At 66.3% G+C, this 12,796-nt stretch overlaps 1 protein-coding gene across 2 annotated transcripts in view; it reads right to left on the reverse strand.

The window, feature by feature from the left end:
- The window catches only part of PPP2R3B (protein phosphatase 2 regulatory subunit B''beta), a 36,267-nt gene that overhangs the window by 1,421 nt on the left and 22,050 nt on the right, over positions 1–12,796 (reverse strand). For both annotated transcript variants that reach the window (XM_049107336.1, XM_025435276.3), the window contains 10 exons: positions 8,807–8,910; positions 8,478–8,580; positions 7,557–7,631; positions 6,735–6,821; positions 5,549–5,705; positions 4,180–4,228; positions 3,674–3,763; positions 3,390–3,565; positions 1,689–1,807; positions 1,515–1,621 (listed from right to left, as the gene is read on the reverse strand). In XM_049107336.1, the coding sequence (XP_048963293.1) occupies positions 1,515–1,621; positions 1,689–1,807; positions 3,390–3,565; positions 3,674–3,763; positions 4,180–4,228; positions 5,549–5,705; positions 6,735–6,821; positions 7,557–7,631; positions 8,478–8,580; positions 8,807–8,910 (1,067 nt within the window). The remainder of the gene's footprint in view (positions 1–1,514; positions 1,622–1,688; positions 1,808–3,389; positions 3,566–3,673; positions 3,764–4,179; positions 4,229–5,548; positions 5,706–6,734; positions 6,822–7,556; positions 7,632–8,477; positions 8,581–8,806; positions 8,911–12,796) is intronic.

Consider the following 12,796-nt stretch of genomic DNA (forward strand, 5'->3'; position numbering starts at 1 on the left):
CACGGGCTCACGGTCACCCCACAGCCACTAGCTGGGGCTGGGGTGCCGAGGCTCCAACGGTCCCAGAGACCCCGCACCCGGCCCGCGGGCCCGTTCGGGGAAATCACCAGCGGCTCCCCCGACGCGCGTGCAGGTGAAACCCCGTGGCCACAGCCCTGTGAGGGAGAAGGCAGGCAGGCTCGCCCTGACGCCTCGGCCGGAGGGCACCGCGGAGATGCACGCACAGCGGCTGCTCTGCCCTCGGGACGTGGGGGCCTGGGGCGCACAGCACGTCCCCACTAACCCGCACCCGGTCCCCGTGATCCCTCCACCGGAGGAGGTGCACCAAAACCACGCCGGCAGGAAGGGCCACGGCCCTGACCCACCCACGAAGCGGCCTGCGGCTCTGAGCGACGCGGCATCCGACACGGGGACACCAGGGCCACAGCTTGAGACGGCAGCACACACGCACGCGGCGTCAATGGGACGAGCCTCTCAGAGGCGACGCTGCCATGAAAGTGGCGCCCACGCGTTAGGGGGAAGCCAAGAACCGCGGCTCCGCGGGGCCCTCGGGAGCGTGAGGCCTCCGGGAGGGCCGGTCCACGAGGTGGCAGGCAAACGTCTGGCCGTGTGGCCGAGTGCCCACCGATGCCCGGCGCTGGCAGGGCCCGTGGGAGGGAGGCTGGCTGCACACCGCGGTGTCAGGGAAGCACGAGCCGGAGGAGCAGCGCCGAGTACCGCCAGGAGCTGGGGGGCAGGATGAGGGGGGCTGGACGTGCCCGGCCTCACTGGGACCCTTGGGGCTGGGGTCAGCCCCCCAAGACAGCCCCGTGCGCACCCCGCCCCTGGGCCCAGCAGACCAGGAGCCCGTGGACTTGAGGCTCCCACCCTACAGGCTCCACTGCTGCCCGCGACCACACGGGAAACTCGCCTGACCCCGGGTGACCCTGACCCGGTGCCGGGGGCCCTCGGGTGCCTGCGGTGGGTGGGTGAGGGCCCCTGACGGGAATGGGGAGCACGCGTGTGACCAGAGCCCGTCGCGTGTGTGTGGCCAGATGGACCCCCAGAGTTCCAGGCGACCCAAGGGTCAAGAGGGCAGGAGGCTGGGCAGGACGCAGGGCGGGGTACGGCACGGCGCACACACCCTGCAGGGCGGCTGTGGGACCGGGGAGGGGTCACCCGGGCCTCCCGGTGGGTGCTCACAGGTCGCTGTCGGGGCAGAGCCGCGTGGCACTGCCGGGCCTGCGTCCAGAAAAGGGGTGGAGGCCGGCGCCGGGGCGGGCGCGGCTGGGGTGCGGCGGCTGCACTCGGCACCTGGCCCCTGACCCCGGGATGAGCCCTCCCACGGCCGCCCCGGGTTCCCCTCAGGGTTCAGGGCCCACGTGCCCGCCCTGCCCTGTCCCATGGACACACGGCCGGGAGGCGCGTGAGCAGCCCCCGGGCCCTGCCTGTGGCCGAGGCTGTGGGAGTCGGGGGCACCGCCGCCCGCGTACCACCCGGGCCCTCCCGCCACGCCTGCGACCGTGCCCACTCACCCGTCCTCCCACGGCTCGGCCGCCGCCTCCTCGGCCACCAGGATGTCATACTCCTCGGCGGCGTACTTCTCCCAGTCGGACAACTCCGGGCCTTCGCTCTCACTGTCCTGCACGAGACACGTGCGTCACGCGGCGCGGCCGCAGCGGGCACCCCGAGCCCCCGGCCACACTCACCCTCAGCAGGGAGACCTGTTCCTTCTGCTCGTGGTCGAGGTATTTCTCGATGTTGAAGAAGGTGTCGAAGAACACGTTGGCGAGCTTACACCTCTTCAGGTCGCGCAGGGTGATCTTCCCTACGGGGCGAGAACCGCCACATGGTCACGTGGGTGGGGGGACGCGGGCGCCCGTCCTGAGGAGCCTTGACAATCGGCCCACTACTGCGCTTGGTGGGCATCCGGCCCGACAGCACCGCACCACCGGCGGCCGCGGCAGGGCGGACACGTGGGTGGGTCGCGGCACACTAGCGCCCGGCGCGCGGGAACAGACGCTGCGGCCGCAGGGGAGCCCACGCACACACCACGGGGCGCCACGGGGCACGGCCCAGGGCCAGCGCAGGGACCGTCAGCGCCCCAGACCCGGTTCCCTGCAGCAACCGTCCGCGTCCAGGCGTCCCGCGGGGGCAGCCTCCTGTCCCGCTGCCCTGGGAACGCCCTCCTCCGACCCCTGCTGGCTGCGCCCTGGCCGCAGGCTCCTCAGCTGAGGGGTGTCAGGAGGTCCCCGGGTGGGGATGTGCGCCCGGGGCCGCGCCCACAGCAGGAGCTCCTGCTCCATGTCCCTGAGCTGGGGAATTGGAGCACAGGTGGAGGGACATGGCGTCAGGGACACCCCTGACCCTTGAAGGACACGTGTGCTCACCCCACAGGGCAGGATCCTCCCACGGGCGAGGCGGAGGGGGCACGGGGGGGTGGCCGGCTGGGCCGCACTGTGTGGGGTCCACACTCAGCAGTCACCACCACTGGGGGACGAGGGCGCTCACGTCACACAGGACGGCACCTCCTCACCCACCCTGGGTGGCGTCTTGCGGCAAGGTTGGGACCAGGCCTCCCCAAGGCCCGCTCACCCTCATCACCAGCTCACAGTGGGGATGCCATTCCCTCAGGGGCGCCCTTCACACGGCCGTTGCTCACACAGGGAGCGTGAGGCTATCTCCTCTCACTCGAGAGAAACGTGCTGTCGCTCAGGGCATCCATCTCCCAGGAAGAACATCCCGTCACACGGGGTGTCTCCTACACAGGGGGGTACCACAGGGGGACATGGCACATGGGGAGCATCCCCTCACACCTCACAGAGCAGACCTTCCCTCACACAGGCTGAGGCAATATCCCAGGGGGACGTCCCCTCAGAGTGGCTTCTCCCTCACAAAGGGGGGTCACCACACCTCACGGGGGTAATCACCTCACACAATGTGTCCCCTCACACAGGGGGGATATCCCCTCACGGGGGTCACCACAGCTCACGGGGGGGATCACCTCATACAATGTGTCCCCTGACATGGGGGGGGACATCCCTTCAACGGGGACAGCACAGCTCACGCAGTGGAGAGAGGAGTCCCCTCACACGGAACTGCATCATAGGTCACGGCGAGGAATCCCCTCATATGTGTCTCCTCACTCGAGGGGCCATCCCCTCACAGGGGGCAGCACAGCTCACGGCAGTGGGGCAATCACCTCACACGATATGTCTCCTCACACGGGGGCGTCCCATCTCGGGGAATCACCTCACACGCTGTGCCCCTCCCTCCGGGAAACCTCGCCCCGCCCGGGCAGGTGTCGCAACTATGCTGAGGAATCACCTAGACAATGTGTCGCCTCACGGGGACACCGCCCACGGGGCCGCCCCCCACGGGTGCCCCACGGCGCCCTCACGGAGCCTCACCGTCGTTCTGCGGCTTCACCAGGTCCAGCATCTGGCACAGGCAGTCCTCGAAGGGCAGGGCCTCGATGGCCATGCTGTCCAGCCGGCGGCACTGCTCCTCGTAGAAGTACTCGAGCTCGAACATGGACAGCGCCCCGTCCCCGTCCAGGTCCATGCAGCGGAACCAGTACTCGATGCTGCAGCGCGGCGGGCCGCGGGGACACGTGCTGGGGCGGCGCCGCAGGACCCCGCGCACACCCGCCCGCCCCCGCCAAGAGTCGCGCCGGCGGCCGCCGAGTCCCTACCTGGTTGGAGTTCTCTTGTCTTCCTCGGAGAGCAGAAACCACACGAAGTCGGCGTAGCTGATCTTTCCCTCCTTTTGCACCTTCCTGCCCCTGCCGTCGACGGGGAGAGCGAGAGCGCGTGTGCGGCAGCCAGGCGGGGTGGCTCCCGGGCCTCTCACGCTCATGGCCTCCCAGGCCCCGCCCACGTGACAGCGGCGTCTGCTGCCCTTTCTGATGACCTCCCGTGACAGAGAGTGTGTCCTCCTAACGATCTCACGAGGCAGGAGTGTGGGCGTCCCCGTGACACCACGTGACGAAGTGGCGTGGGGCTTCCCTATGAGCTTGTGTGACAGCAGCATGTGTCCCCCTTACCAGTGACCTCCCATGACAAACGTCCTCCACGATGACCTCGCGTGACCCCAGCACTCCCTGTCAACGCCTGACGAGCCCCCGGGGGGTGACTGAGCTAGGGCCGGACTGAGGCGCCGCGCCAGGAAGCACCGAGCGGCAAGGACGGCGGGACGTACCTCGTCACGGCCCCGGAGAATATCCTCTCGATCATCTTGGTGGAGACGGCTGCGGACACAGAGTGGGCGGTGAGCGCAGGGGGACGCGGGGCCCCTGAGCCCACGTCAGAGGACGAGAGTGGGCGGCCGCCCGGGGGCCCGACAGTGCACTGTCAAGGGCGGGACACGCCCACTTGCACACCTGCAGACGCTCTGCTGCCCGACACGCACACGTGGTGATGGAATCCAAATGCCTTCAACTCACACCCGCCAGGTGACAAGCACCGCACCAGCAAGCGTGGGCGTGGGTCAGAGAGCGCCACCGACTGGGCAGGTGACACACCCCCGCCTAGTCCCCGTCCCGGTTCCGGTCCCGGTCCCGTCCCCGGCGGTGGGGAGTCTGAGCTCCACGAGGGGTCGCGGCTGGTGACCCCAAGGCCGGTCTCCCGGGCGGGCGGCCGTCTCGTCCCCGCGTCCTCACGTGCGCATCCCTCTGTGCGCGCTGTGTCCTAACGCCCTCGTCTAACACCGGGTCCTGACCTCGGGGCCCCGCTACTGACGTCGTGTGCCCGTCATCACCTCTAAGCCCCACGCTTCCACTTACAGTCCCGTCCTGGAGTCTGGGGAACGTGGCCCCAACAAATGAATTTTGGGGGACACGGTTCGGCCCCACCCAGCGCAGCACCCGCCAGACGGGGAGAGGAAGACAAAGTCCCTCTGCACATCTCCTGGTTCATCCCACCCTGAAGACTGGTCTCCCGCCGCAGGATGGTTGGGTGCTGCAGCAGGCTGGACTGCGTGCCCCAGAACACGTCTACACCCGGACTCCTGGTACCGGGACGCGGGGCCTCAAATGGAGGTAGAGCGCTGCAGGTGGGACGACGTGAGGATCTGAGCTGGGCTCGCCTGGACCACGTGGCCCTGCGTCCAGCGACAGGGGTCCTCGCAAGAGACAGAGGAGGAGCCACAGACGCAGGGGAGGAGCCCCGTGAGGACAGAGACGGGAGGGACGCGGCCACCAGCCCGGAGACGCCTGGGGCCACCGACGCTGGAAGAGGCGGTAGGGCCCCTCCCCAGAGCCTCTGGAGGGAGCGTGTCCCCCCTGGACCTCAGACTCAGGTCCCCAGAGCTCGGGGAGGATGAATCCGACCGCTGGAGGGTCCCAGTTTGTGGTCACTTGCTCCAATGACCTCAGCCGCCTGCACAGCCCCCCTAGGTGACCGTCCATATCCACATGTCCCGCGTGTGTCCCTGGCTCGTGTGTGCCCTGCGCTGTCACGCACATGGCCATCTCACGCAGGTGACCATGCCATGGCAGCAGACACAGCAGGGCCCCGAGGGCCAGCACCTGCATCCCCTCGTCCCCTCGTCCCATGGGCCGCACGCTCACCGTGGTCATTGTGCCGGGCCAGGTCCTGGGAATCGATGAGGAGGTCGTGGTCCGTGTCCAGCTCCCAGAACTTGCAGTAGATGACGTAGAAGTGCTCGTACGAGAAGTACTCCGTCAGCTGGTTGATGTCTGCTTCCTCTTCCAAGAGCGCCACGTTCTGCCAAAACACAGCCAGCAGAACTGCGGCACCTTCCAGAGCAGCGGGGCCTCTCTGTGCGTGCGGCCCCCCGAGGCGTCTCACACTACGACGGTGGGGGCCCCAAACTGGCATAGACAGGCCTGAGCGTCCGGAGCACAGCACCCAGGCCAGGCGCGCGCCAAGCTCAGGGTCATGCCGGAGACTGCCTGGCTGCTGCTGGCACCGTGAAGCAGCCTGTGGTCACTGCTGTCACAGCGGGGCCTCCTTGTGTGGCAGGTCAACACCCCCCTCGCTAATGCCCACGTGTCCATGGGACCTGAGTGAAGAGGACACCCTGCTCCCAGTGCCCATGGGTCATTTCTCCTGCGTGGATGGTGCATGGTGGAGGGTCAATGGGTGGGTAGGTGGGTAGAGGACGCGGAGAATACAAGATGGAGAAGAGACAGGGAACAGCTGGAGAAAGGTAGAAGACGGAGTGGAGGATGGAGGGAGGAGGGTGAAGGATGGAGGGAGGAGGGTGGAGGATGGAGGGAGGAGGGAGGAGGATGGAGAGGAGGGTGGAGGATAGAAGGAGGAGGGTGGAGGATGGAAGGAGGAGAGTGGGGGGTGGAGGGAGGAGGGTGGGGGATGGAGGGAGGAGGATGCAGGATGGAGGGAGGAGGGTGGATGGAGTAAAGGGTGGAGGATGGATGGGGTGAAGGGAGGAGGGTGAAGGATGGAGGGAGGAGAGGAGGATGATGGGAGGAGGGTAGAGGGAGGAGGGTGGAGGATGGATGGGGTAGAGGGTGGAGGATGGAGGGAGGAGGATGGAGAAGAGATGGGTGGGGAGAGGGTGGAGAACGGGTGGTGGGGGGTGGAGGAGGGACAGAGGAGGGTGCAGAGCGGGTGGATGAAGGAGGCTGGAGCACGGGTGGGCGGGTAGACGGTGGAGGAGCAGGACGATCGCGGATGGAAGAGAGAGGAGGGTGCAGGATGGAGCGGGCGACGGAGGGCATGTGCGCCGCAGGGGCAGGGAGGTGCGGGCCCCACGGCCCCGCTGGCCGCTACCTGCAGGAACGTGCTCCTCCGGAGCTCCGCGCACGTGATCCTCCCCGACCAGGACCTGTTGACGGTGTAGAAAATCCTCTGTATGACCTGCGGGAGGAAGGCCGTGAGCAGGGCGCCTGGCCCCGGGGGACGCGGGGCCCCCTCCGCACAGGCCCAGCAGCGTGGTGACAATGACGGTGCCCCGGACCACAGGGAGGCGGCCAGGGGACCCAGGGGGCCGCTTATCCGCCCCCGAGGGGCCTGCACCGCCCAGGGGGACCAGGGCACACACAGATACACCTCAGCAGGCGGGGGGCCGGGGACAGCTCCCGGAGGCGGGAGTCCTCACGGCGGGTGAAGGACCCAGCTGCGCTGACCTCATGCAAGAACGCCCAACTCGATCACACGCACGCTGGGGCAGGACCCGGGTCCGCAGTCGCACACGCGCTGGGGCAGGACATGGGTCCTGGTCTGCACGCGCACTGGGGCCTAGACCTGGGTCCTTGTTCACACGCGCGCTGGGGCCTGGACCCGGGTCCTCATTCAGACTCTGAGGCAGGACTCGAGTCCTTGTCGGCACATGCACTGGGGCCTGGACCCGGGTCCTTGTCTGCACACGCGCTGGGGCCTGGGCCCGGGTCCTTGTCTACATGCTCACTGGGGCCTGGACCCGGGTCCTCGTTGGCACGAGCACTGGGGTCTGGACTCGGGTTCTTGTCTACATGCTCACTGGGGCCTAGACCCAGGTCCTTGTCTGCACGTGTGCTGGGGCAGGACCCGGGTCCTCGTTGGCACGCGCACTGGGGCCGGGAGCTGGGGCGGAGGCTGTGCACATGGACTCACCGTGGTGATGTAGCGAGAGTGGAACTCTGACGCCTCCTTCAGGAAGGCTAAGCCCGGGTGCGTGTTCACCACATCCTGCACACAAACACAAGATGTTGCGGCGCACACGCAGAGCCCGCCAGGCACTAGCACCATATCCGCCGCCAAGCCCTGCACAGTGTACACGCCGGGGCTGCCGAGTGCAGACGCCCCAACCACGTGGCAGTGGGCAAACCACGACCCCAAGGCTACGAGTCTGTGCCCCTCAGGCTCATGCGGCGGCGGCTCGGGGCGGCTTACCGCAAGCCCCGTCACGATCTCGGACCATTAACTGACTCCACGCGTATGAACACACTGAGGACCCACGCAAACGCCCCTGTGGAGGGTTCAAATACCCTCGTTTACGAGGCACGGTCACGTGACCCAGGAGGTTGCATGGGCTGCACAGATCGGAGAACACCGCCCTGCACCCTCAGCTACCACTCTGCCACCTGCGACCATGGCCTGACCGGGTCTGGGGGAGCACGGGCCGTTCTAGAACATGGAGCCCTGCCCCTACACCGCACCAACACAGTGGGGCTGCGCCCCGAGTCTCCGCAGCCCAAATGCTGCAGTTGCTCACGGTCCCCCACTCACACCCCTGCACCATGGGGGGGCACACTGGGTCCTCCCTCTCACATCCTGCACTGCGGGGAGCACACTAGGCTGTCCCCAGACACCCTGCACCGCAGGGAGCACACCAGGACCTCCCCCACACACCCCTGCACTGCGGGGGGCAATGAGGTCACCCCCCCCAGACCCCTAAAGCGTCTGGCCCCTGAGCCATCTCTTTCGCAGGCAGTTCCCCAAGGGAAGGGAGCCTGAGTCCCAGGCAGCGTGCAGTGTAGACGGAAAGCCGGGCCTAGAGGAGGGGAGGAGCGTGCGGGGGGATGCAGGGCCTACCTGTAGGAAGGGGACAAAGTCCTCTTGCACCAGGTAATTGCAGCCGGGGTTCATGAGCAGGTGCAGGAACTTGGCCGCGTCGTCGTGACAGTTGTGGAGGATCCTGCGGGGGAGGGGTGTGAGGGGGTGCCCAGTGATGACCTCACAGGGCAGCACGGGCCCCTCCCCAACACGGGCCAGGGCGGGCCGTGATCCTGAGGCGGCCCCAGGACAGGACGGCCAGCGCGTGCCCTGGAGGCCGCTGCCCCCTCCTGGTCAGGCCGGGGAGCAGGGGACCTGGGGCCACGCCTGCCCTCCCCACCCCGTCCCCGCGCAGGCCCCGGACTCACTTCCTCCACATGGCGACGAACTTGTGGACGGAGACGGAGCCGGTGCGCTCTCCCCCGGCGCTGCAGAAGAGCGGCCCCTTCCAGTAGAGCGGGCAGCCGCACGCCTGCAGCGGGGACACAAGGGCCGCAGGGTCAGCACCTGCCTCCGAGCACCCCCATGCGCCCTGCAGGATGCCGACAGCCCGCTGCACGAGGTGCCCCAAACGTGCACCCCACCCGCACGGTGCCCCCACGCTCCTCCCCAACACAGCACACACTCGGTTCCCACACACCGGCAGCCAAGAGGCACCCATGGCAGCTGTTATGTTGGGTGCCGGGAATGCAGGACGGGGACGGGGACGGTCTGCAGCACGCGACCAGCAGGCCCCCCAAATCTGCGGGTCCAGCAGTGGGCAACGACTGTGGCCAAGGGGACGCACAGCGTGAGGACGGGCGGGCCATGCGACAGGGACAACAGTGCCCCTGAACGTCTCCACGTGGGCAGCGGTGTGGCGTGTGGCGGGGGCGCCGGCACACAGGCTGGGGACGGCCACTGAAGCTCTGGCCTCGGACCGCAAGGAGGGAGGGAGGAGCCCAGGGAGGCGGAGGCGGAGGCGGAGGCGGAGGCGGAGGCGGAGGCGGAGGCGGAGGCGGCATCCTCCACGCACACGGCGGCGAAACCGGCATTTGAAGGCCGCCACTCAAATGCATGAACGCAGGTAAGCGCCCCTCGGCAGGAGTCGCCAGGCGCAAGCGTCAGAAAGCAGCAGTCGGGATGTCCGCCGTCCCCGCAGGGCCCGCAGGTGTCAGGAAGGCGTGGGCACGCACAGCTTCACGCCCGCGTGGCACAGCCCTGGGGACACGTCTGCAAGGCACTCTACGTGCCATGTGAAGCTTTGCCCGCCAGGTGTGTGGAGCCCCGAGGCCTGGCCATGAGCGCGTGCACACGTTTGGGGAGAAAGTCCCGGGCCCCACGCGGCCCTGCCACGGTCACAGGAAGGGGCAGCTGTTCATGCTCGTGCTGGGCGCGCACGTGGAAGCGCCAGGGTCTGTGCAGGGGCGCGGGGCGTCGGGGCCGCCGCGGGTCAGGAGCGCGCGCTGCCATCCCACAGACCCTCGGCGGCGCGCGGCATGGCATTAGACGCTAGCAGCGAGGAAACCCCCCCGCAGGACGCCGACCGCGGGCGGCGCCTTTCTCTGGTTTCTTCTTTGCAGTTTCAGTAACGTGTCCTCCCGCACAGGGCTCGAGCGCGTCACCGCAGGACCACGGGGCGCGCGCTCTCCCCAGCTCCACCTCTGCCGGTCAGAGACTCTAATAAACCGCCTGCGGGGAAAACCCACAGCGCACACGGGAGCGCAGGACCCCTCTGCGCCCAGCTGGGGCCTGCGCAGGGGCAGGCGCGTCCCCACACGGCTGAGCCAGGGCCCTGGCGGGACACACAGGAGCGACAAGGGCCCGAGGGCAGGACTGGGATTCATGGCGGGGGACGGAGGCGCATCATCGCCTGCCGAACCGGGGCCAAGGTGCTGGAAGCAACGAGCACGGACGGAGTAACCGACCGTACGAGCAGAGCACGGGAGTCACAGGGACTAATGTCTTTTGACCTTCCCGGAAAGAAACGGGTCCGACCGCAGACACGTCTGGGCTCCCGTGTGGGTTCTACTGAACACAGATGCAAAAGTAAACCCGATTCCAGACAGAAGGCTCCAGAAAAGGGCCTGGTCAGGAACGGCCCTGGGCCATTCTGTGAGGACACCCTGACCGCCAAGCGGACACGAATTCCGGGGACACAGGAGGCCACTGAGGTCTTTCCTGGAGCGAGATGCTAACCCTCAAGCAGACGTGCTCATGGTCTCCACGTGCACAAGTGACCGAGCACGCGGGTCTACGGTACGGAACACACGAGCTAGGTCAACAGGAGACCAGGACCCCACTCTTAAGATGCACGACTGAGGTGAGAACACACACGGTCATACACGCACAGTCCACGACAGTGTCAACAGATGCACGGCTGACGGGACAGAGCAGCCACCGCAAGTGGGCTCAGGCCATGGAGGCCGGGGGGCCGCGTGCACGGCTGGCGGGGACGTGAATTGCTGCCATGCTGTGGAAACTGCATGCCCGGGTCCTCCGTGCTTACACACGGAACAGTCATGGAGTCCACAGTCAGGGGGCAAGGGCATGTGTAGATACACACACCTGGAAAATAACTGAACGCACGGACTCTAACCAAACCCTGCACGCCCGTGTGCACAGCAGCGTTCTTCACAGCCGTCCAAATCTGACATGCACGCACACCCGTCCGTGGGCGAGCACGTCAACACCACGCGGCCCAGCCACATGGAATGCAGTTACTTGGCCGTGAACGCGAGCAGAGCGCTGACACCTGCTGCCACGTGCAGGGGCTCCGAGGACCCGAGAAATCCCCAACAGACCGTCCATGGCCGCAGAGAGCGGACAGCGTGCCAGGAGCTGGGGGACGGCGGGTCTGCTGAGGCGATGAGAACGTTCTGGAACCAGATCATGCTAATGGGCACACAACAGGCTACGTGTCATGAGCGGGTCTGACCGTACTCTTACGACTGGTAAGATGCCAATGGCAGTTTACGTGAGTTTTACCACAGCAGAGACAGAAGTGTCTACTGCGTGACTCTGTAAACGGAAAATCCCAGAAAAGTCACCTAACCAACAGTACTTCCGGCGGCCAGGGACGAGCAGGTGGCCAGGAAGGGCAGATTCGGGGCGCACAGGGAGTGCGTACCGTCGGACTGCATGCACAGTGTCAGGGACACACACAGGTCACAGCTCCTCAGATCACACACAGGAAGCGTGTGCCTGCGTCCGCTCCGGGGACACCTCAGGGAAGCCGCGGAGGATGGGGACGTGCACGGGCGAAACACACACACACCAGAAAGTGCTCAACGTGACCACCAGGGAAATGAGAAACAAAGCCCCGAGGAGGTGCCCGCACACACGCGGTGGAACAGCTGAAGTCAAAGGGTCGAACCAAGCGCCAGGGAGGTTGGCGGGGAACGGGCGCACTCGAGCACTGCGGCCTGGAGATGTGCCACGGACAGCACTTCTGGAAGGCATTTCCAGGTTCTTATAAAACCCGTCGCCAACAATGCCAAGTCCGAGTATCTGCTGCCTGCGAGATACAGATGTGCACACACACACACGCAACGGTTGCTCTCCTCAGCAAACACCACGGATACAACCAAGCGCTGGCCCACTGGGAAACACATAAGGCACAGCGAGTGTCCACAGCGGGCAGCCTCCGGCAGTCTGTGAGCCGGGGGGGGGGGGGGGGGGGCGTATCACAATTATTCCGTGTGAAAGACACCAGGAAGCACAGAGAGAGCACGGCACGGTCCCTGCCACATGATATTCCTGAAGCGGCAACATAGCGCCAGCCTGTGTGTGACGGGCAGGGAGCCAGGAGCGGACCAGCTGCAAGGATAGTCTGGCGGCAGGGACGGCACTCCCCGCCCTGACGAGGACGCGTGCGGGGGACACGTTCACGAGACACAGTGCGCTGTACGTGTAACACGGGGAATCTCCCTGTGCGTCATGTCAACTCTACACCAACGACGCTGACCAAGAAGGAACGAGTCACTGCAGAAGCTAGGAAAGAACAACCAGGTAGAAAAACCTGCAAGAAAATGGTAAAGATGAGCGCAGAAATCGCGACCAAAAAAACAAAACGATGATCCCAGAAGCTGACGGGTGCTCATGTGAAAAGTGAGCCGAATCCGTCTCCACCGTGGCCACACGACAAAGGAAGCCGAGACAAACAATACTAAGTCCCTGGAGGCTCACGTGCAGGCCTGGTCAGGACGCTAAAAGCGATACAAGGAAACGAGAAAAAATACCGAAGCAACTAACGTACAAGTCACACAAAGAACCGTTTCAGAGACACGTGAACAGGTGAGAACCGAGTCTACGGGTACATGCTAGCAGAGCAAAGCCGCCTGCACGACGTCAGCAGAGAGGACACGCTCCGTGAAGGG

This window comes from Canis lupus, chromosome X (genome assembly GCF_003254725.2).
Source record: "Canis lupus dingo isolate Sandy chromosome X, ASM325472v2, whole genome shotgun sequence".
Classification (NCBI taxonomy): Eukaryota; Metazoa; Chordata; class Mammalia; order Carnivora; family Canidae; genus Canis; species Canis lupus.